Here is a 24,413-nt window from a genome sequence, read left to right as displayed (position 1 = left end):
GGAGCAGGCCATAGGCTCTTGATGTATCCACATAAGAGAAACTTCATATGTGGGGTTTCTGAATGAAACCCAGGATTAGGCGTTGGCATTACAATTCAGTTTGGGGATAATTTAACCCATCTGTTGGTTTTTTTGAGTGGGGTGGGGAATGAGATCTCCAATTCATTGTGCAGGAAGATCCTATACTTCCATCGTATCCACAATGAGGACAGCCTTTAGATCCAACTACCTAATCAGAGTCTAGAAGAGGGAGAGAGAAAATGTGTGATTTGGGGGTCAGGTTATCTATCTAGCCTCTCTCAGGCCAGAGCACAGGTCATAGGGAAGAAGACAAGAGGACCATCTTACCTGCTTCCCTCCAGCCGTCTCCCAGTGGGAGAGAGAGCTAGCTAGCTTGACTGTTTGCAGCATTTCCTTCCCTTCCTGTGCTGGGGCAAGGCCAAGGCTGCAGCCAGAAGGAGCCCAGCCATAGCTCTGGTTTGCCCAAATCTGTAGATGTCACCACACCTACCCTTACATCTACTTCATCCCACGGACCTTAACAGTGGGGGTTAGGTGGTGGGGGGTGATGTGGAAATCCCACAGGGTTCAGGAGTCAGAATATTTTGGTCCTAGTCCTGTCTCTGCCACCCATTGCTGCATAACCTTGGTAATGTCACTCCCTCCCAGCCTCTGTGGCCTGTTATCCTTCAGGGTATGCTTTACAGGTCATGTGCTCAGGGAGACCCTCCCCCATTTAAGCTGGTCTTCTGCTCTCCATATCACTCCCCCCCAATCACACACATATGTGTGTATGTATATATAACGTACATATATATGGATGTGTGTATAAACATAAATACATATGTATACAATTAGGTTTGCCTGCTTATTTGGTTTGTTTCTCTACTAGATTCTAGATTGCAGGCTCCGAGAATGCAGAGACTGCGTGTCTTTGATCGGCGCATCCTCAGAGCCTAGCACAGTGCTTGGCACAAAGGAGGCGGTAGAGAAGTAACTCAGTGAATGAATAAATGAATGAATGGCCGCTGACCCCCATGATCTCTCAAGTTCCTTCCCGCTGAAAAAGTTTATGAGTCTAAGGTTTCCCGCTAGGAGGAGGGGGAAAGGTGAGAATTGTGTGGAGGGCGGGCCGCAAGCCTAGGGCCCTCGTAGGGCTCCGGTGAACTTGGAGCGGGATCAGCGCGGGTCCCAAGGCCGCCGGAGTCCCGCCTCCCGGCTGGCCAGAGGGGCGGGGCCAGGCCGCCTGCGCCCCGGCGGCGTTCTAGGGGTTCGCGAGACCGAGGGTGGCGAGGGGCGGGTGTGAACGCAAATCAATGGCGGGGCGGGGCCAGAAGGCCCTCCCGCCCCCCCCCCCCCCCGGCCCGCTGGCGCAGGGGGCGGGCCCCAACCCCCTAGGTTTCCCGCGTGGGGGCCTGGGCCGCGCCGTTGCCTAGCAACGTGCCGCCCCGCCCCTCGCCCCCCCCACCCGGGCAGCTGCGGGCGCCTCCCCCTAGCATGGCCTGGCGAGGCTGGCCTGCGCCGTGCCTGTGGCTCGCCGGCTGCGGGCTCCTGCTTCTAGCCCTGGTCCTGCTCCTGAGCCCCCGCAGCTGCCGAGCGCGGCGGACCCTCCGCGGCCTGCTCATGGCGCGCAGCAAGCGGCTGCTCTTCCGAATCGGGTTAGTGCCGGGCTCGGGCGCGATGCGGGGCTCGGGGAGGCGGGCTCGCTGGGGAAGGGGACCGACCGGCGGCGGGTGCGGGAGACTGGGGGTTAGCGCGGGGCAAGGGCTGGGAGCCCAGGTCCAGAGAAGAGCGGTCGGAGAGGCGGGCTAGAGAAACCATTGATTTCGGGGGGAAGAAAAGAAGTTGGTAGGTTGGGAAATTGGCTTGGGCTGGGAAAGGAGGGTAGGAGGGGCAGGCCAGGGTGGCCAGCAGTGGGGCGTGGGAGGGCAAAAGAGAAGGTTAGGGGCCGGGGACTAGGGAGCTGGAAAAGGAGGGTAGGTGCAGTATCCCGGGTCCAGAAGGCCCGGTGGGCAGTGTAGGGCAGATGGAATGCCGCAGACCATCTAAGTGTCATTGGAATCCTCCAACTCCTTCCACGTGTCCCGGTCCCTCTGCCCATCACCCAGCTCCCCACCACACAATGTAAGCTCTTCTGCCCCAAGCGAGTGTCCCAACCATGTAGGTCAGTCTGTCCCCTTCCCCCCATCCTGGCCTGTGTGGGAAGCCCCAGGCTGTGAAATCAGACCCCACTTACCCTGTTTGACTTGTTAAGGTTCACTGACCTCCAATGACTTTTTACTGTCCAACCCCTTCCCAACCCCCTTCTCTTCCCCCTACTTCTGTCCCTTCCTGGGCAGGCAAGAGTGGCTAACCAGCTGTTCTGCACTGAGAACTGAGAGGCAGGGAAGGAACCCCAAGGAAAAGGACTCCTGGGGTCCCTATCCCCTTCCCACTACTAGCAGGGCCAGGGAGCAGGACCTCAAGTCCCAGTTGAAGGACAGTGATGCTGGGGATGGGAAATGTGGGAGCTCTTGCCACAGGCCAGTCTCAGGGGAGAACCTAAGCTTGGGAATTTTCTGAGCTTAGAGAAGACATTATACAATGCACTCCTCCTCCCTAGACCACCCTGGATATCTCAGAAGCTTCAACTCTAGGATTCTCCTTACTCTCAGTGTAAGAAATAGAGATATAAGGGCCTAGTGGGAGAAAACTGGAAAATATGACGGGGGTTTCCAGTCTTGTGTGTGTGTCTTTTGGGGCATCACATTTCTAATAGCCCAGACATTGGTCACATTCTTGATAATGCACCAACCATTGTTCTGCTATAGGATAAAAATAATAAGATTTATAAATATTTAAATATTTTCATATTTGGGATTAAAAAAATACATTTCTCCCCACAAAAGTTTTGGAAATTTTGCAGTCCTATTTGGGGAAGGATTTTTAAATCTACTTCTGGATTTCAAAATTGGTAATATTGAAGTCATCATACAAATAGCCTGAGGAAGTAGAAAATAGAAGTTTCCACAAGGAACTGGAATCAGAAATCCTGAGATTAGAATTTCCAGCTCACCTTCTCAGAATCCTGACAGTTCGGGTAATACTAGAATTTTGGATCTGGGAGTTTCCCAATTGCCAAACTTGGAATTCGCAGAGAGCTTCTTTGGAATTCAGTAGTCCTATGGGTTTCCTGTGTCTGCATGTCAAGGTTGCCTTGGAATCCACCCCCCAAATTTGCAGAGCAGAAGGGCGTGCCTGGAGTCAGAGTTCCAGATCCTGCTCCTCCATGGTCTGGGAAACAATCAGTCCAGTCCCTTGGGGGAGAGGCTGCTGGCTGCTGGGAGGGGTAGGGGGTATTAGCAGGAAACAGGCTGGGGGAAATGGGCAGGTGCTGATGCTGTGGGGGTGCCTTCAGGAAGGATGGAGAGGGAGGGGTGGGATGGGACAGGACATGATGGGGAGGGGCAGAGTGTATGGACACACTGTACCCTAAAAATGTGACTGAGAGGACCACAAATAGACGAGTCTATTGGGGGCTGGAAAGCAGCAATGGAAATACTAAGTAATGCCTGGGAGAGGAGAGATGGTTTGTGGTATCATTAATAACAATAATCACTGGTGTTTGACAATTTTATAAAGGGCTTCCCTCAACCATAACCACAGTTGTCTTGGGATGGGGATACCTGGGCACAGTGATGGGTGGATTTGGGCTAACCTGAGGTAGACACATGCATTTGGGATTCTGCAGGGTCTGGGAGACAGAATGTGTAGTAAAGTACATAGCATGTGGGGTCGGGCAAATCTGCTTTTGAATCCTAGCTTTGTTACTTAGTAACTATGTGACCTTGAACAAATAACTTAACCTCTGTGCCTCAGTTGTTTGCGTCTGTAAAATGGTCATAGTGATAGTGTCTACCTCCTAGGGCTTCTGTGAGGATCAAATGAAATTGTGCATATACATGCACAGGGCCTGGCTCATAGTAAGTGCTCAGGAAATGTTAGCAATTGCTCATTCTGTAGCATGGGGGCTGGGTGGGAGGGTGCGTGGTGCTAGGCAAGCTCCTTCTAGAACTTCTTACATACTTCTCTTCCTATCTTCCAAACCTGTCCTGCCCTCCCACCCATTAGGAAATCCCACATCCCGTCACTCAGTGAACCCCTAGCAGCCCTGGTTCAGGATTGTGGGATCATAGATATGAGCACAGTCTGGTGGCTGTTCTCAAGGAGCAGGAGAAGGAGCATGTAAACAGGGGCCCAAACTGTGGTAGGAATCAGGGCATGACAAGTTTCCCAGCAGGGACAGGGTATGCTTGAGGAGGCTGGGATCAAGAGTGTAGGCTCTCCCCTGCCTCATGCCTCAGTTTCCCTTTTGCCCCTTTGCCTTCTCAGTATTGTTGTGGGGGGAGGGCGGGTTGCAGAACCTGGCCCTGAGCAGAGCCTCTGTCTGCAGAGCAGGGGTAAATGGGGAACAAGGCTGGGCTCGTGTAGGCCTGGGAATGGCCGCAGATCTGAGAAAGTGGATGGCGGCCAGCCTTTGGGGCTAGACAGCCCTTGCTTCCTCCCTGACCAAGGCCCCCTCAGTTCCTATGCATAGAGGATCTTTCTTTTTCTTTTTCAAAAAAATATGTTTACTGATTTTAGAGAGAGGAAGGGAGAGAGAGAGAGAGAGAGAGAGAAACATCGATACGAGACAGAAACATCAATCAGCTGCCTTCCACATATACCTCTACCAACCTGGGATTGAGCTGCAACCTGGGCATGTGCCCTGACCAAGAATTGAACTGGTTGCCTTTCGGTACATGGGACAATGCTCCAACCAACTGAGCCACACCTGCCATGGCTAGAGGATCTTTCTTGACCTTACTCATCCAAGTAAAACCAACTGTCCCAAGGACAAACTTTGCTTGTGCCACTTCTGTGAGATGAAGCCCCTTCTCTGGGGCTCATGAGGCCCATTGGCTTGATTTCAAGGAGTGACAAGTGTCCTGAGCTGAGGGCCCTTGGGTGAATGACCCATCTGCTTGTGGCCTGAATTAAGGCCCGATAGAGACATTGGGCTGGGCCATCCACAACACACCCCACAGAAGGGGAGCAGGGTCCTTTTCCTTGGGACCTTGGCGAGCTGCAGCCCCAACATTCATAGTGGCCCCTCTGCTCTCCCCTACCCAGCTTTCCTTCTACTGCCAGGTTAGTCTTCAAACCGTGGCTCTGAGCAGGTGGCCCCTTCCCCAAGCCACACAGCCTACAAAATGGGGTCCACACTCTCACCCAGACCTTTGGGGCTCTCTGACACCACCCCCCGCAAAACCACCCAATTCCATTATCTCCAGGTCATGAGCTCTTTCTGTACTTCTGAGAGCCTGACAGACTTTCCTTCCTCCCTAAGTCTCTACATGTCAAATTATGTAGCATCCTCAAAGCTCACTTTAAAAATATGTCTAAAATCTCGACACTTATCGCCACCTCCACTGCTCCCACCCTGGGCCAACTCACGGTCAGCCCTCACCGGGCCTCCTAAATTGACCTCTTCCTACAGCCTTTGTACCTCCAACCAGAATGAAACTTAAAATTTAATTTAGGCCCTGGCCAGGTGTCTCACTTGGTTGGAGCATCATCCTGCGCACCAAAGCGTTGTGGGTTCAATCCCCAGTTAGTGTACGTACCTGGGTTGCAGATTTGATCCCAGTTGGGGCACATATGGGAGTCAAGCAATTGATGTTTCTCTCTCACATTGACTCCTCCCCCTCCTTTCCCGTCTCTCTAAAATCAATTTTAAAGAACACACAAAACATATTCTTGGGTAAGGATTAAAAAAATAAATAAATAATAAAATCCATTAAGTTTTTTTTTTTTTAATTTAGAAACGGGCCACTTCTCTGCTCAGATCGCACCAGATTGGCTCAAAGGCCCTATGTAACCTGCCCATATACCACCTTGCCTTTTCCGCTCCACCTTGCCCATTCTGCCTGGGTCACCCGGGGCTCTTTGCTGTCCCTCAGACACTCCTAGGAGGTCTCACCTCGGAGCCCTTTTGTTGCTTCTCCCAGAAGGCCACATAGCTTGCTGCCCCACCCTCCTTCAAGTCTCTGCTCAAATTTTATCTGATTAGAGAGGCTCTAAGCATCCCATATAAAAATAGCGACACCCTCACCCTGCACTCTCCACTGCCTCTATCTGCCTTGTTGTTCTCTATAGTACGGGTCACCCTATTACATGCTTCACTTATTGTCTTGCCTTTTGGTTCATTGGTTTTCTCCCCCAACCAGAACATGAGTCACATGAGGGAAGGCACTTTGTTCACTACGTATCCCAGCTCCAGAACAGTGCCTGGCACAGTCTTGGCCTTCGTTAAATGTCTTTTTAATTAATGAATCAGTGAAAGGCTTGGCCCAGGTGCCATCTCTTCTATGAAGCCTGCCCAGCCTCCCCAGTCAGAGTTTGTCTCTGTCTCTAGAGCAGCCCCTTGCTGTCTTCCCTCGCAGGGTTTTTATTGCACATCCTTGCTTTTCTTGCATTAGGTGTTCACAGGTCTGATTCCCCCACTGGACTCTCCCAGGCCTGGCCCAGGGAACAGGACTAGATGAAGAGGGTCTGAGCCTGGTATGGGACAAACAGGCCAGAGTCAAAACCAAGCAAAACCCAGGAGCCTAGGCTGGGCAGGTGGCCTGGGGTGGTGGGCAAGGAGACAGAACTAGACCAGGCCTCTCTGCCAAGACTGACATACCACAGAGAGGCCGCCAGCAATGCCTGTGCCTGTGGTCCACCCAGAGAGCCCTCCGCAGCAGCTTCTCCACCCTCTTGGAAAGATGGGCTAAGTCTGGAAAGGGCCTCAAAGCCTTCGGAAGACCATTCCTGGGATGGGCATGGAGATGGTAGACACAGGCCCCGTGAACTCCTGGGCAGGCCTGTGTTTTGACCACATGCAAGCACTGCCCTCCTCCTGGGTATAGGGAAGTAACCCCCCTCCCTGCCAGGCCTACTGGCAGCTTCAGGAAACTCACCCTCTCTGGGGCCTTTTTAGCCGTCTCATTATCTTCTTCAGTTTCCCCAGTTCTGGGAACACTGAGCTGCTCTCTTTGTCCCTCAGGGACCTGGGAGCAGGCCCTCACTCCAGTAGAACCCTGTGTCCTGGTGGCTGAGCAAGTGCCTCAGCCCTCAGATAGCTGTTTCTGGGTCTGGTTTCACAAAGAATGCCCTGTGGCAGCAGATGCAAAGCCTTCCTTCATTGCATGTTCTTGCTTGTCCCTGCATTAGGTGTTCAAAGGTCTGGTTCCTCCACTGGACTCCCACAGATCTAGCCCAGCGAGCAAGAGGGCCAACCAAACCCAGGGGCCTGGGGCCTGGGGGGCATGAGAGGAGAATCCCAAAATGCTTCCTAACCAGAGGCCTTGCCAACTTGGTTTGCCTGTTGAGTCCTGGTGGAATCTGAGGACCTACCAGGACTGGGGATCATTTAGAGAGTACCAGAGGGAGGGAGAGGTCGAAATAGTAGACCCTGCAATAAGGGCTTTCCAGGTCATTCTGTTGGATGAGCCCCCTTTTAGGCTGCTGCTCCCCTCCTGCCCCAGGCCGTCCTGAGGCTTTGGCCCAGGGCTGAGCTGGGCCAGACACTTGAAAGCCCTCAGGCCTGGCCAGGGCTGCCCAGCCTGGGGAGACTGCCCTTAGGGAGGAGAGCAAGAAGAAGAGCTTCATTGTGTGCTCTCCACTCTGTGCAGAGGGAGGAGGTTGGGGGCGGGCTGTGTCTCACTGTTCCCAGCTGTCCTTACCAGCCTCCCATGGGGCTGGAGGTTCAGACTCAGATATCAGAGAAACCACCCTGTGGTTCACTGTGCCTGTGACCCTCACTGGGGCAGCTGGTGCTGTGTCCCCAGCCCTAAACCCCAGGGGAGGTCCCCTAAAGGCAGCTGCAGGGCTCATCCCAGCCGGTTGCCCCCACCCCTAGTCCCGCCCTGCTGCGTGGTTTCTCTGTCTCCCACTGGGGTCCCAGAGGACCAATTAGAAAACTTTTCTTTTTGGTGAGGTGACCATGCATAGTTCCGGGCCCCAGAAATGTTGAATGAGAATCTAAGAGGGGGGCCAAAGGAAGAAAAAATCAAAATCTTCCTGTTAACCAGCACCCTGGATCATTTTAGACCCCAGCTTTCTGACCATCGCAGAGAGTCTGAGTCCCACATCTGGCCCTGGGGTGTCAGTGTCATCTCGTAAGTCACAGTGAGCTTGCTGGACTCCGCTTCTTGCCTCCAGCAACAGAAGAAAGGAAGCTGTAGGGCCCCAGTGATGGCTTCATCTTTTACTTTTTCCCATCTAGGGTCTTGTTCTTTTTTCCTAAATTGTCTTCTGCATCTGACTCACGATGCTCCCCAGGGAACCATCAACCCAGTCCTAAATCTGGGGCCTGGAATCACAGAGCACAAATTTGAAAGGTCTTACCCAGAGGTCCATGGGCTCTCTGACCCTCTGCCCTTAAGGTAGCAAAATGCTGCTGATGTAATGAGTTGGTCCCAGGAGATGATTCACAGTGTCAAACGGGTCTGTATCTCAAAGACCCCAACTAGTGTCTCAGGAGCCCCAGGCGCCAGATCCTGGGCTTCATGTCTGGTCAGTGTAACCACCCTGATGTATCATTTTTCTCAGCAAAAGCCCTCAGAGGAGTTGGGTCTGCCCCAAATAGTTCCAGCCTACTCATCTCATCCTAGCCCCTCATTTGGGGTTGGGGAAGATTTTAGTGGTTAAGAGTGTGGACTCCATGCCCTGGCTGATGTGGCTCAGTTGGTTGGCGGCGTCCCATGCACCAAGGGGTTGCTGGTTTGATTCCCGGTCAGGGCACATGCCCGGGTTGTGGGCTCAATATCCTCTCCCCCACCCAGTCCCCCAGGTAGGGGGTGTGCAGGAGGTAGCCCATCGATGTTTTGCTCTCACATCAATGTCTCTCTCTCTCCCTTCCTTTCCCTCTAAAAGTCAATTAAATAACTTTAAAAAAAAAAAAGAGTGCAGATTCCAGGGTCAGGCTGTGGTGAATCTCTGCCCCACCACCCATTGCTCTGTGGTCCTGAGCAAATCCCTTCTTACATCTCTGGGCTTCACGGTCCTCATCAGGAAGTGGAGGAAATAATAGTACCTGCCTCGGGGTTGTTTGGAGGATGACAGGAGATAATGGGTAGGAGGCACTTAGCTGAGGGCTGCTCACAGGTGGGGTCAAGGAAAGCTGTGGAAAAGGTCACTGTTATTAAAGATGAGTCAAGGAGCTCCAGAGAGGCGCCCTAACCTGGGTGGGCAGAGCCAGGATTGTGGACCCATCTGCAGACCCCCTGTCTACTACTCCCTCCAGTTCCTCCACTTCATGGACCCTGGGTCCAGACCCCAGGGCTGGGGAGGTTGGGATTTTGTGCCCCAGTGATACAGCCCCACCCATGCCCTTGGGTCTAGGTGACCTGCTTAGCAGAGCAGCCTGCTTGACCAGTTGTGTGGGCGCTGGACAGGGAGGGGAGGAACTTGGAAGCAGGTGGGTGAGGAGGGGAGGGGAGAGCAGGGGCAGAGGTGGCTGTAACTTGGGCCCCAGATGCCCCCACTGGGCTTCGCTGGGTCCACAGCCTGGCATGGGGCCAATACCACGGGGTGCCAAGTGGACAGGCCACTTTCAGTGCCTGGTCGCTTTAATATCTGCTTGCCCAGCCCTCCCTGACCTTCCTGGTCCCTAAGCAGTTTGTAAGTGACAGTTCTGTGCTGTGCTAGTGCTGGGGGTACTCCAGGGGGTGCAGAGGAGCCACAAGGAGCAGGCTGGGTCTCCTGCTGAGTCCACCTGCCCTCCACATGGTCCTGATTGTTGATAGGCCCTGCCTCTGAGGGGTTCAATCATCCTCGTGGAGGGTTGGGGAGAAGTTGAGTGCTCCAGATGGAGTCAGGGAAGGAGGCTTTCTGCTGGGGTAAGCAGGAGCTGAAGAGTTTGAGCTGATCCCTGAAGGAAGCTTAGGATTCCAGTAAGCAGAGAAAGGCATGGAGCGAATTCCAGGCCAGAGACCTGTAGGAGGATGGTAGTTTTGAAATTTTAATGAGTTATTGCAGGCATTCAAAAAAAGCTAGATAACAATTTCTCCACTACCCAGCTCAGGAAGATATTGCAGACCTATGAAGCCCCTGTGCCCACCTCCTCCTGCCCCTGTGGGAACCCTGCATGCTCCCCTTTCCCTCAGCTGCTTGATTCTTTACTATGTACGTCTGTATCCCCAACAATGTAGACAATGGTTTTGTACACTTTGGCATTTTTAATAAATATCATCAGATTGTTTTCTCTGCAGTATGTATGTTAGCTCAGTGGTATGTTTGAGCTTTGTGCCTGCCAAGACCTGGTACTCCAGATCCTTTTTTGTTGTTGTTAATTCTCACCCAAGAATATTTCTTCCATTGATCTTTTTTTAGAGAAGGGAGGGAGGGTGGGGGACAGAGAAAGAGAGAGAGAAACATTGACGTGAGAGAGAGACATTGATTGGTAGCCTCCCACATGCACACTGACCAGGGCTGGGGATCAAACATGCAACTCAGGTACGGACTCCTTGACCAGAATCGAACCCTCAACCCTTTGGTGCACAGGCCGACACCCTAACCACTGAGCCACACCGGCCAGGTCTAGATCCTTTGTTTTCCTGGCTATGTAGTTTTCTGTGGTCTGACTATGTCACCACGTGTTTACCTATCGTGCTGTCAGTGAGCATTTGCAGGTTTTTGCTCGTTCACTCTTGGGAAGCTTGTTCACTTCCCTGGGCCACACGGAGGGGAGGAGGCAGAGGCTTGTTTCAGTCCCAATTCAGAGGGACTGACTGGGAATTGGACACTCTCCTGTCAGCAGTGGGGAGCCACTGAAGGCTTTGGAGCAGGAGCAGAACTCAGTCAACAGAGGTCCTTTTTTTGCCGGTGGCTTGCAGTGTGGATTGAAGGCAGAGAGCTATGTAGAGGAGGCTTTCCTAAGGGCCTGCTCCTGGGTGAGCCCATACGGTGGGGGTGGAAGGCGAACTTGATGGAAATTCTGTTTTGTTTTTTTAAAATATATCTTTATTGATTTCAGAGAGGAAGGGGGGGGGGAGAGAGATAGAAATATCAATGCTGAGTCATTGATCGGCTGCCTCCTGCACATCCCCGACCAGGGATCGGACCCGCAACCCGGGCATGGGCCCTGACTGGGAATTGAACCTCGATCTCCTGGATCCTAGGTCGATGCTCAACTGCTGAGCCATGCCCGGCCAGGCAAGAGAAATTCTGTTTTGGTTGCATGTCAGCGAGAGGGTTAAATCAGAGCTCACACTGTGTAACTGGGATGATGACAGATGACAGGGCCTTTCCCAGAAAGAGAGGCAGCAGGAGGAAGAGCTGACAAGCATGGTTTTGGACCTTCGTGATTGTGACACAGCCAGTATGTAGGCAGATAGAGGAGCGAGAGCTCAGAGACTAGAGAGAGTCACGTGGAAGTCATTGTCAGGAAAGGACTGGGCCTAGGAGCTTGGGATGAGTGTCCCCACGTCACTAGGTCCTCAGGCCCCTCCATCCCTCCATGCCTCAGGCCTGCCTTCCCCTGCCTTGCACTGTGATCCAGACTTCAGGCCCACAAGGGCCACCCTGTTCCTCCCCCCACAGCCAGTGGGGCACAGATCTCGGGCCGGGCATCCATCTCCACCTTTCTCTGTCTCCAACGCCCCCTCCAGTCCAGGCTCTTGCCATTTCTCCCACTTAGCAACTCAGTTTCCCCTGCCACCTTCCACTGCTCCCTCTACACAGCAGCCAAGTGAGCTCTTTAAAAGGGAAGTCAAGCCTGGCCAGGTGTGGCTCAGCGGTTGAGCATCAACCTAGGATCCGGGCATTACGGTTCGATTCCCGGTTGGGGGCCTGTGGGAGACAGCCAATCAGTGACGACTCTCTCATCATTGATGTTTTCTCTCTCTCTCTCTCCCTTCCTCTCTCTGAAATCAATAAAGATATATTTAAATAAATAAAAAGAGGGGGATTCAGAGTATGTGCTTCCCCGGTTTAAAGGCCACCAGCAATTTTCCACCCCTTCTCCATGGCCTGGCCCCTATACACCTCTTCTCTGGCACTCTCTGCCCCTCCAGTGCTTCCTACACCTCCTGGAAAACTCCTAGAACACACCTCAGTCCTGCCTGCCCCAGGACCTTGGTGCTGCACCACCCAGACTGTCTGCACTGCTGACTCCCTCTTCTTTCCATTCCCAGCTCAAAGGCTGCCCTCGAAGAAGTCTTTTCTGACCACCCTGTCCATAGTGAGCCCTCTTCCCTTCCAACTACTCTCCTCCATCGCCGGCTTTAGTTAACTGCTTGTTTGTTGATTGGTTTTCCGGTTTGGTCTGTTGGCCGCTCCACTCACTATGCTGGCAGCAACCCAGCTGCCTGGTTCTCTGCTGCTTGTACCCTGCCCAGCACGTGCAGCAAATGTTTGCTGAATGAAGCAAATGAAAGAGAGGGGCCTTGTTTACTGCATCTTCTTAATAATACACAGCTGCGGCCCTCGTGGGTCTTGACCTTCGCTGGAGGACAAAGCTCGTATAATGAGTGTCCAGAAAGGAAAGACAGGGAGCAGCAAGCCCCTCCCAGATGCGCTCTGCCTCCTGCCAGCAGCTGTGAGGGGCGCCTGGCTGAACGTGGGAAGGAAACAACAGTTGCTCAACGCTTTCCACTGCCAGCCCTGACTAAGTGTTACCAGTTGTTACCTTGTTTTATGTCACTTAATCTTCACACAGTCCTGCAGGGGTAAGTCCTAGTAGCACCGTTGTAAGGATGAGGAGCCTGACCTGTTAGACCAATGACTTGCCCAAGCTCTCAGGAGCAGGACTCCAAGCACAGATCTGAGGTGGCGGCTGGGCCCAGAGGAAAGGGTGATTTAAAAAGCTTATTTACTTATTCTTTTTTAACTTTTCATTTTGAAATCATTTCAAACTTGCAAAAATAGTACACAGTATTCCCATATGCCCCTCACCCAACTCCCTTGAATGTGAACCTCTTTCATAACCACAGTACCATTATAAAAACTAAGAAATTAACATCAATACAAATTATTAACTACTCTCCAGACCTTATCGAAATTTCACCGATTGTCCCACTAATGTTCTTTTTCTGGTCTAGAATCCAATCCAGGATAATTAGGTTGTTCCAACTAATCCCCTCAGGTTGGGCACCTCTCATGCCAGCTCTCTGTCATCACTGACACACCCACGAGAATCAGCAGTTCCCACCACCTCGCTTCCTTCCTCCCTCGGGGCTTCTGCACTTTCCTTTTGTCCAGTTCTTAGAGACCTTCCCCCAGATTCTCACATGACCTGCTCCCTTACTTCTTGGAAAGTCATCTCCAGAGAGGCCTTCCTTGACTACAGGATCTAAAATAGCAGCTCCTGTCATCATCCTCTGTCCTTCACAATATGTTTATTGTCCCTTCTGTCACACTAGAATGTGAGCTGCAAGAGGACCCTGACTCTGTCTACTCACTGTGTGCCCAGAGCAGGCTAATAGCAAGGCCTCACGAAATATTGGTGAATGAGTGAAATTAAGAAACGGATGGAAGGAAGGAAGGAAGGAAGGAAGGAAGGAAGGAAGGAAGGAAGGAAGGAAGGAAGGAAGGAAGGAAGGAAGGAAGGAAGGAAGGAAGGAAGGAAAAGAGAGAGAGAGAGAAAGAAAAGAAAGAGAAAGAAAGAAAGAGAGAGAGAGAAAGAAAGAAAGAAAGAAAGAAAGAAAGAAAGAAAGAAAGAAAGAAAGAAAGAGAGAAAGAGAGAAAGAGAGAAAGAGAGAAAGAGAGAGAGAGACAAAGAAAGAAAGAAAGAAAGAGAAAGAAAGAAAGAAAGAAAGAAAGAAAGAAAGAAAGAAAGAAAGAAAGAAAGAAAGAAAGAAAGAGGAGAAAGAAAGAAAGAAAAAAGGAAAAAGGAAAAAGAAAAAAGAGTGAGGAGTGAGTCCTGGCCAGTGTGGCTCAGTTGGTTGAGCGTCACCCTGTGCACGGAAAGGTTGCCATTTCAATTCCTGGTCAGGGCACATGCCCAGATTGTGGGCTCAATCTGTTGGGGTGCATGTGGGAGGCAGCCAGTCCATGTTTCTCTCTCACATTGGTGTTTCTCTTTCTCTCTCCCTCTCCCTTCCTCTCTCTCCCTCTCCGTTCCTCTCTCTCTAAAAAAATCATACAAACATATTAAAAAAAAAAAAGAACAGACTGGCAGTTACAAAATAGTCACAGGGATATAAAGTATAGCATAGGGAATATAGTCAATAATATGTGATAACTACGTATGGTGTCAGGCGGGTACTGGAAATATCGGGGGGTGACTTTGTAAAGTACATGATTGTCTAACCACTATGCTATACATCCAACACTAATACAAAATAATATTGAATGTAAACTGTAATTGAAAAAAAATTTTTTTAATTATTAAAAAAATAGAAACAAAAGAGAAAGAGGGCCTATGAAAAATAGACATAGAGGCTCAAAGGATGACAAAACCCTTCCATCATGTGTCGAAATTCCCAGTTAATACAAGTGCGTGGGCACACAAACCAGGGGTTGCAATGATTCAACTTGAGCTAAATCACTTCTATCAAATTGTTACAGAGACCTGCTTGGTTTTGATCAAATTGTTTGCAGACAAATCAGCCAGCTCTTTCAGGGCCTGAAGAGCTGGTGCCCCTGCATCTCACCTCACTACGTCTTCTCCAACATAAACACAGTAAATCCCTGTAGGGATCTAGGGCCCATCAGCTACCTTCCACCTCACCTTTTCTGTATCTGGTTTAATCAGCTAGAATCACCTCCGCCCTTTCTGACTGACTTGCTGTGTAACCCTAAGCATTAACTGCCCCACCCCCACCCCAGCCTCAGTTTCCTTTTTGAGAGGCGAGGGCCTGAGACAGCTCCTTTCCTTGCTGGCAGGGCTGCCTACATGCTTGGTAGGCCTCAGTATAAAATGAAATTTTGAGCCTCTTGTTCAAAAAGCAGGAAAAAAGTGCCATGCAAGGAACTAAAATATAAAGCTTTTCCTTTCTTCTACCATCTCTCTTTTGACTTGCCATGATGGTTTTAATTTGCTATTTAGTGTCACTCTAAGTAAGGGAAAATTAAAAATCTAAATTATTAGCATGAATTTTTCCATTCATTTTTATATGGTACAATACTAGCTTTAAACATAAGGACATTTAACTCCCAGGTGGAATCACTGAAACTACATAATTCACATTCCTCAGCTAGTGCAGGGATACGTATTTTTTTCTGACCAGACCACTGGAACGCTGCACAAAACTGACTCAGCTGTTTTTATTTCACCTCTTGAAACACTCACGTTCTACCTTCACACTCCATCTCCAACTCACTGATGATGGAGGAAGGACTGATGAACGGAAAAGGACAGATGGGTGACCCCCTTTCCCTTTCCTCTGTAGCATTATTTGCATAATAGATGGTTGAATCATAAAGGGACATAACATGAGTTCGGAAGGATGTGGTAGGGTTCCTTGGTCATTTGTGTTTCTTAGAACACCACTGCTTTCTTTATGCCTTTGAAGCGAATTCTGGTTTGAACTGAAAGCGTGGCTCTTAGGCCAGTCAGTGCCCCTCTCTCACTCAGTTGTAGATGTAAACTACCTGTATTACTTTGAGTCTTGTTGAATTCCCACACATAGGAGGTCTGCCAGATTCTGTGCTCATGGGGCATTGGGAACACGGTATGTGTACGGGGCAGCAAGGAACAGAACATACATGTATTGTGTGTATCACCTCTGCTCATGTGCATGTTCTGTTGTCCCATCAGGTTTCACACAAGGTCAGAAGTAAAATCACTGAGGATTTCAAGTTGGCAACAGCAGAGCATTAAACCAAGCAGGGGCCACATACCTATGAAGCTGGCCCTGTGTGCTGCATTCTGTATTTGTAGGGCTCTGTCACTCACAAGTCCCCTCTTTTTGTGTAGCCTGGGATGGCCTGGAATGGTGGCCAGAGGAGGGAGGAAGTGTGGTCAGCCCATCCAACCTCACCTCTCCCTGCTTCCTCCATCAAACAGCCAAACCGAACTTTCTAGTTTCCCTCAACAAGCCCTGCTGTCTTCTATTATAGTTTCCTCTACCCCAGTGGTTCTCAGAGTTGTGACCCCTGGGCCAGTAGCATCAGCATCACCTGGGGTTGTTAGAAAGATGCAAATTCCCGGGCCCCACTCCAGACCTGCTTTTTTGGGTGGGGCTGAGGAATCCGTTTCCACATTCCCTGGCACCATTGTGATGCACCACTGCTCTTCCTGAAATATATTTCTCACCTATTTCAGATTCCTAACTCCACTCCTTTCACTGTAAAAACCCCTCCGGGAGTCTGTCTGAATTCTTCACTTCTCCCCCGATGGGCTGCAAGCTGAGGGTGTGTCTGTCTCATTTTCCATCTTGTCCTGAGTACTGAGCAGGACAAACAGCAGGCACACAGTAGGTGATGGTGGAGTTGCGTTGACTCAGGGGCGGCCAAGGGAGTGGAGACACGGGGCCTATGCATCGCGGAGGCTAGGAGTGCTGGGTCTGAGCACGGACGTCCCGCCCTGCAGGTACAGCCTGTACACCCGCACCTGGCTTGGGTACCTCTTCTACCGACAGCAGCTGCGCAGGGCTCGGAATCGCTACCCCAAAGGCCACTCCAGAACCCAGCCCCGCCTCTTCAATGGTGAGCTCTGGCTGCCCTGGGCCAGCATTGCCCCCAGCTGTGCCCAGCCACCCTCCCTGCCTACTCACTGTCACAGAGCCCTGACTACTGGGCACCTTGCCTGTCACGCCACCCACAACCTATCTCTGTCCCCCAGGAGTGAAGGTGCTTCCCATCCCTGTCCTCTCAGACAACTACAGCTACCTCATCATTGACACCCAGGCCCGGCTGGCTGTGGCTGTGGACCCTTCTGACCCTCAGGCCGTGCAGGTGAGGGGCAGGGGTACCTGGGGTCACCTTGGGGACTGTGGCTTCCCCTCACTAGAAAGGGGCTGACCCTGGGCCCTCTGCCAATGGGACGTGCCCCCTCCACATGCGCCCACTGAGACTCCCACAGCCACAGTGTGGGGGGGGCAGGTGTCCAGGGCTTGGCTGGAGGAAGGGGGGAGGGCAGCAGTGAGGGAACCGGACCCAGAGAGAGCGATGGTGACCCAGGACTGTGGGTCTAATGGGCTTCCTCTCTTTCTCACTCTCTGTGGCCTCCTTTCTGACCCGCTTTCTTCTCTCCTCGCCTCTGTTTGTCAGTATCCAGGACTTTGCATCTTTCCCTCCCATCTCTCATTCTTATGTGTGTGTATGCCTGTGTGCCTGCCCCTCCCATGAGTTCCCCTCTCCCTTCCCCTCTCCTCCACCTCCCCACCCTCTCCTATGTGCCCATGGTGGGTCTCAGCTACACGCCCCCTTTCCCCAGCCCTTTCCCCCCACCTCCTTCTAATTCTCTAGCTCTATCCCCTCCCTCTCCCTCCCCCCTCCCTCCTCCCTTTTCCTCTCCTCTCTACCCAGCACCCACGCCCCTGTCTCTCCGTCTGTGTCCTGTTGCTCAGTCTCAGTAACTCCTCTCTCCTCCAGGCTTCCATTGAAAAGGAGGGTGTCACTTTGGTTGCCATTCTCTGCACCCACAAGCACTGGTAAGGGGCTGCAGTGGGGGGTCTGGGTGCACATGCTTTCCCCTAGCTGTCCCTTGCTCTGGCTGATCTTGCTAGTTCTGAGCTCTGTAAGGTCAGGCTGGGCTGGGTGGGGGTCAGGACGTCAGGATGGGAGCCATCCACTTTCCTCATGAAGTACTAGCAGAGAGGGAGGGGAGGGATGGGCCTTCCACTGCTCCACTTATCAGCCCCAGAGGAGGGCAGGGCAGGCATTTATCTCTCATCCCATGGGCATTTATTACATGCCTGTTGTGCACTGGACATGACAGACCTTGTGATCTCTTCTCTTAAGAAGATTATAGTCCAATAGGGGACACAGCCCTGCAAGACAGTATACAACAATGACAAACTGTGACAACTGAGGCATTTGGCACAGGGTACAAGGGGTGGTGGACATCAGGTGGGCATAATCAGATTCACTTGGAAGAATTAGAGGTTGATGACCCTGGAGCTGAGAAAGTCCAGGAAGATCAGATGGCATTGGCCAGATGATGGGGGGTGGCAAATTGGGGGGATGACATTCTGGGCAGGGAAACAGCTTGAACAAAGGCCCAGAGATGTGGACAGCTTGGCTCAGTCCAGAAGCCAGAGACATCCAGGGCTCATGGGCCTGGAGATGCCACAGGGAAGAGGGAGGCGAGGAAGCCCAGTGCAGTTGCCCCTCAAAACCCTTTCCCGTCTCTGCTGTCCCACAGGGACCACAGTGGAGGGAACCGTGACCTCAGTCGGCGGCACCAGGACTGTCGGGTGTACGGGAGCCCTCAGGATGGCATCCCGCACCTCACTCAGTAAGTCCCTGACCCAGGAGTGTGATGGCACTTCCATGGGCTCATCCCCCATCTTTCAGTCGACTATTTTAGGGGTATCAGCAGTTGGATCTTTGCTCATGCCCTTCCTGGCCCTTAGAGAGCAGATCACAGCCTGTTTGAAAACTGGCACTGCCCACCCCCCAACTGATCCAGCCATGGTCCCCAAAACAGGGAGAGGGGAGGGTTTGTATTTGAAGTCCTGGGCACTGGGGTGCCTTCTCTTTCTGGTGTGGAAACCCCGACTCCTGCAAATCACCCAGCCCCTTGGGCCTAGGGTAGGGCAGGACCAGGATGACGTAAGCTCTAGTACCTTCTCTTTCCTATTGCCTTGCTCCTCAGTCCCCTGTGTCATCAAGATGTGGTTAGCGTGGGACGGCTTCAGATCCGGGCTCTAGCCACCCCTGGCCACACACAAGGCCATCTGGTCTACCTGCTGGACGGGGAGCCCTACAAGGGTCCTTCCTGCCTCTTTTCAGGGGACCTGCTCTTCCTCTCTGGCTGTGGTGAGTTCCCCCAAAGGGAAGAGTGAGGATGAGGGATAGAGGGAGGGAGAGAGGCCAGGGCAGGGGCCTGAGGACTGCCACAGCACCACGCAATGCGGTAAAGCACTGGTTTCCACACAGATGTTGCCTTGGCAGTTACTCTGATTTGGGGTAACAGTTATCTATGTTACCTCAACATTTCTTATATTCTCACAACTTCCCACAGGGCCGGGTAGAATGAGACAATGCCTGTAACTGAGTACAGACCTCACAGGGCATTTGTTTCCACTGGGTGGAGCCTGGTTCTTTGATACAGTGACTGGGGGACTAGGTTACAAAAACTTGAGAACCCCTGAGCAAGAGGATGATGCCACGGTTGTGGATCACAAGTCCCAGGCTGTATGGAGTCCCAAACACAGCACAAGCAAAGAAGGAAGTGCTCTGTGGAAAGGAGCAGCCCAACAGGACCATGTTTGGGGTTGTTAGAACCCAGCCTGGGGACTCAGAACCCCCTCTCCATCCATGTGTCAGTGTGTGCAGTGGGGGCCTTCAGAAGGGCTTGGTTGGGGGTGAATATTTGGGCCCAGCTCCCAAGGGAATGGCTGAGGGCTGGAGGCTCGAGATGTACAAGCTGGTTCCCGCCCCACTTCGCGTACCTTACATCCCACTATGTTATCCTTGCATTTTATAACATACCCTGACCCCACCAGGACGGACCTTTGAGGGCACTGCAGAGACCATGCTGAGCTCGCTGGATACTGTGCTGGGGCTGGAAGATGACACTCTGCTGTGGCCTGGTGAGGTGCCCCCCTCTTCTGGCCCTTTATTCTCCTAGAGTCCCCCCAGACCCAGTTCCTGTCCCAGAGGTGACACAGCTCCACCTCTGGTGGCTCCCAGAGCCCACTGTAGCAGGGGGGCAGAGCTCCCTTCTTTTGGGGACACTGGCTCTGTAACTCTGCTTAGCCAGAGCCTAGGACGAAAAAATATCTTTGCTCATCAGAGAAGTCAGTACATCCAGTCTGTGTGTGTCCACTGACAGCACCCATATCCACACATTGTATGTCCAACCATCCATATGTACATATGTCCTTGCATGTCCATACAGAGATACGTGTGTACGTTGCATGTCCACAGTTTCTAAAACATTCTCTAATATCTCAGTTCATCCTCAGAATATCTCAGTTCATCCATTCATTCATACTTTCTCGAACACCTAACATGTACCAGACTGTGTTCTAGGCACCAGAGACACACCCTTATTCTAGTGGCATTATTTTCTCCACTTGCCAAAGAAAACTGTGGCCCCAAAAGGTGCCATGACTTGACTGAGGTCGCAGAGGCAGTGGGGCTACAATGCGGTCTCCTGGCTGCAGGTCTGGTGGTGTCCCCGGAATTGCTGCTGCCTCTTCACATATGGCTGACTTGTGCCCCCCTTTCCTGGGAAGTGCTGCCCCTCCTTCCCCCCGGGCATCCATACCATTGGCCTGGGCACAGAGAGGACTTTTTCTGGTCACACACCCATCTCTCTCTTTCCTGCCTTCCCGCCCCATGGGGGTCCCTAGGTCATGAGTATGCGGAGGAGAACCTGGGCTTTGCAGGTGTGGTGGAGCCTGAGAACCTGGCCCGGGAGAGGAAGATGCAGTGGGTGCAGAGGCAGCGGATGGAGCGCAAGAGCACGGTGAGTGCAGGGCTGGGGCCTGGGAGGGGCCCTGAGGGCGTTCCCCAGAGGGAGCCCTTCTAGCTGAGCCAGAGCCTCTGTGCCCCTCCTAGAGCTCTGGGCCTTCCAGGAAGAACTGGACCCCAGGACGCGGGGCAGGGGGCGGGAGGCTTCCCTTGTTGGGTGCAGATGCTCCCCACCAAAGCCAGGTGCCTCTGTCCCACAGTGCCCATCCACCCTTGGAGAGGAGCGTTCCTACAACCCGTTCCTGAGGACCCATTGCCTGGTGCTGCAGGAGACTGTGGGGCCGGGCCCAGGGCCTGCTGAGGATGATGGCTACTCCCGGGCGCAGCTCCTGGAGAAGCTCCGCCGGCTGAAGGACCTGCACAAGAGCAAGTGACGCCCCCCAGCTCCCCTCAGCCCACCCACATGGTGGGGAGGCAACCCGTCGCCCACACACACTATACCCCTCATTGCTACCAACACCACCTCCATCAGCACCCACAGTGGGCATCATTCCCCGACACTGGTCGCCTGCACACGGGGAGAGGAGGGACAAGGCAGGGAGACCTCCTAGAACCAGAGAAAGAACTGCTCAAAGGCTTGGAGACTCCATGGAGCGAGGCTGAGCTGTCAAGGGTAACAGGAAAGGAGGGGCCTTAGGACAGCTCCAGACCTAACTGGGAAGGTCCCCTCCTCCCTTCCCCTGTTCCTGCGCTGGCAGTGAGCACATGGAGGCTGCGATGAGCCTCTCCCTCAGGAGGCTCCCTTTCACTGTAGCTCCTAACACCAGGGCAACAGGAGCCATGAACAGGTTGAGTCCATCTTCGCTCTTCTGCCATTCAGGGTTGGGAAAGAATCTGTCTCCCCGAGTGGCCTGAGGAGAGATGCCTTGGAAAAGTGGTCAGTCAGAGGGTTCCCAGGCTCTGGTTTACTGAGACACTGCCCCTCCTCCCCCAGCCTCCACACCCTTCCCCGCCCTGCCCCCACAAAGGCATTTTTCAAACGGAGCCATTTCTGAGAAAGATGAAAGGGCTGGGAGTCTGGCTGTCTGGCCAGTCTCTGCCTCAGTGACTTCCCTACAGCCTGGAAGGAGGGTCCTGGTTGCCAAGGAAACCTCGACCTCAGGCTGAGGAGACCTTGGAGGCTGCTAGATTGCTGCCCCACAGTCTTGTAGGTCACAAGGGCTCCCTGCACAGCTGGCCTGGTCCTGCCCACTGGCCTCTCCCCCTGCCCTGGACCAACAGGGTCCCTCCCTTCCAGCGGGGAGAGAGCCATCGTCTGCCAAGGCCACTGCACTTTTCTCATTCTGGCCCTTATTCCTGGGGACTTCTGCCTCCTCTCACTTCTGCTTTACCCTCACCCCCTTTCCTCTTTGCTATTAAGGACATTCACCTAGCCCCTTGCAGTTTTCCAAGAACATTCTGTGTCATTTCTCATTCGATCCTTGGCCCCCTCCTGGCTGGGGGAGGGGCTCTGAGGCAGAGTTCAGAAATCAGAAGCCTGGGAGCAGAGACCTCTCAAGGGAGCCGCAGCTTCCAGGAGCCCTGGCCTGGGCCCTTTCCCTCTGCTCGGCCCTCCCTCAGCTCGGCTTCTCCTCTGGTCTCGGGTCCAGGTCCCTTCGGGGCTATAGTGAGGAACCCTATGGTCCTCAGGCAGGTGTACCTTGGGTCAGCCAGGGGCCTACTCCTCCTTCGAAGAGCAGCTTTTCCTCAGGCCCCGCTCACCTCTGGCGAGCCTCCAGATGCCCCCTGCCCTCACTCTCTCACCATCCGGCCTCTGCCTCCCTCTCCAGCCACAGCCTCTGGTCCCACTCTAGCAATACTCCTAGAATAGTTAGAGTTCCCCGCACCCCAAGACATGCAGTTTCCTGCCTCTGTGCCTTCGCTCGTGCTGTTTCTTCAGACTGGAATGCCTTTCCCTGCTCCTCCTGCCTTGTCTGCCTGGCAAACACCTGTTCATCCTTCACAATCCCCCTCCAAGGCCCCCTCCTCCAGGAAGACAACCCCCATGCGTCTCCCCCTCCAGGCTACCTCTGCTCTTTGTAAATGCTTCTCTGTGGCACTTATCACTCTGTATTTTACTTGTTTACATGTTTGTCTCCCCTTCCAGACTGTGAACCCTTCAGGGCATGGACTGTATCTTATGCATCTCTGTATTTCTGCGCCTAGCACGGTGCCTGGCACACAGTAGGCGCTCAATAAATGTTAAATGAATGAATGATTTAAGAGAGTCGTGATCACTCAGTGGGCTTGTCTTTGTTGCTGGTTCTGTTTTCTTTCCTGGGTTATAGGTCCACCAGCTTGGAGTTACTATACTATAAGAGCTTTGGCCAGAAACAAAGCCCTGAACATACCCTCCCATGGCTCGGGTGCATTTGTTCAGGGCTTACAATGTGCTTACCTCAGTGTTTCCCAAAGCTTGAGAGGCACAGGTGCACCCTGGCCACAAGGGAGATGGTTTCTCATGGTCCCAGCACAGCAGTGGAAAGCACTACAAGGGCAAGGCCTCACCCTCTCTAAGAGCCAGGCATCACTGTCTAGAGATAAATTTTAACAATATTGTTTTTGTTTTCATTGTATTTATCTTTGGAGTCAATATTTTTGACAAGTGACACCACTTTTCAACTCAGGGAAGTAATTAAAGATATTTGTTAAAACAGGAAAGTAAGAAGCAACGGTGACACTTGGCTATGGCAGAATTCTTGAAGGTGGCCCTGGTATGGCTGAAGACAAGCACTGGCTTAGCTTCACATTTCCCTGGGGCCAGCTCAAAGCATGGTTTTCCCACCCCTGGCCATACCTCTGCCTCCTCTCTTAGGCACGCCTCACCCCAGGTCGGGGACCTTGGAACTGGCCCAGGCTGTCCTGGATCAGGGCCATACCTGGGGTGGGGTAGGAAAAGGGGCCATGGTCGTCACCTTCCTGAAGAAGGGCAGTTGGCTGTGCTCTGTGATTGTTTCTGTGTCACTGCTGTCTTGAATGGGCAAGTCCCAGGGCCAGGTCCCTCTGGGTATGTCCAGCTTCAAGGGGCCCTGGGTGATGGTTCTCTGAAGCTGGTGACACATCTTCCCAGGGCCTTGGGTGATCCTCCCACCACTGCATCTGTCCTGAGTGATGGCACATGCTTCTCCCAGAGCTGCAACTGACCAGTAGCAACCAGGCCACTTGCTCCTTGCTTGCAGGATGGCAGGTGTCACTGGCCTTAGAGACCTGGGTTCTAATTGCATCTCTGTCACTCAACATCCAAGTGACCTTGGATAAATCACTTCCCTGGCCTCGGTTTCTTCAACTTCCAATGGAGATGACAAGTTTGAGAGAGTCAGAACCCTTTCAGGTGCAAGTGACAAGTACTCAACAGAAAGGAGCTTAGACCCAAATGGGACATTGATCAGCTCATGAAACTGAGAAGTGTGAGATTATGCAATGGTGAGTTCAGGCAATGAGATGAGCATGAACAGCACCGTCATCTGTCAGATCTGCTTTCCTCTGTATTGATATTGTTCTCTGCCAGGCTTTCTCTCTGCAGTGGAAAGATGGTCTCCAGAAGTTCCACTCTACTGGCCCATCTAACCTCGCAGAACCTCCTAGAGTCCCAGAGACTGAGTTTCATTGCCCAGTTTGGGTCATGTGCCCAACCCTGAGGGGTTAGGTATGTGGATCTCTCAGGCTGCCAGAAGGTCAGTGTCAGACCCAACTGAAACACAGTGCACTGAGAGTAGGGAAAGAGTCCCCCAAAGGACTAAGGAGTCTGATACCAGAAATGATTCAAGGCAGCAAAATCATAACCCTTCACTAACAATTCCACTTACTATGAAGAGAGCCCAATGAGAAAAGGCGTTTGA

General features: G+C 52.5%; 1 protein-coding gene across 1 annotated transcript; it reads left to right on the top strand.

Moving 5' to 3' along the window:
* The first annotated feature begins 1,497 nt into the window (after positions 1-1,497).
* PNKD (PNKD metallo-beta-lactamase domain containing) lies at positions 1,498-22,792 on the top strand. Its single transcript, XM_087819597.1, has 9 exons — positions 1,498-1,658; positions 16,541-16,656; positions 16,793-16,905; positions 17,545-17,603; positions 18,317-18,409; positions 18,770-18,933; positions 19,623-19,709; positions 20,475-20,590; positions 20,796-22,792. Exons 1-9 carry the CDS (start codon positions 1,498-1,500, stop codon positions 20,967-20,969), a joined length of 1,083 nt encoding a protein of 360 aa, XP_087675723.1. The 3' UTR covers positions 20,970-22,792.
* The last annotated feature ends 1,621 nt before the right edge of the window (positions 22,793-24,413 follow it).

Source organism: Miniopterus natalensis, chromosome 8, assembly GCF_054644295.1.
Source record: "Miniopterus natalensis isolate mMinNat1 chromosome 8, mMinNat1.hap1, whole genome shotgun sequence".
Taxonomy (NCBI): domain Eukaryota; kingdom Metazoa; phylum Chordata; class Mammalia; order Chiroptera; family Miniopteridae; genus Miniopterus; species Miniopterus natalensis.
This window is presented reverse-complemented; position numbering and strand designations above follow the sequence as displayed.

Excerpts from the sequence above, each read along its gene's own strand:
- PNKD (XM_087819597.1), top strand. The coding sequence starts at position 1,498 with ATGGCCTGGCGAGGCTGGCCTGCGCCGTGCCTGTGGCTCGCCGGCTGC. Across the intron at positions 16,657-16,792 it reads CCAGCCCCGCCTCTTCAATG|GAGTGAAGGTGCTTCCCATC; the intron begins GTGAGCTCTGGC and ends TCTGTCCCCCAG. Across the intron at positions 18,934-19,622 it reads GCTCTTCCTCTCTGGCTGTG|GACGGACCTTTGAGGGCACT; the intron begins GTGAGTTCCCCC and ends TGACCCCACCAG.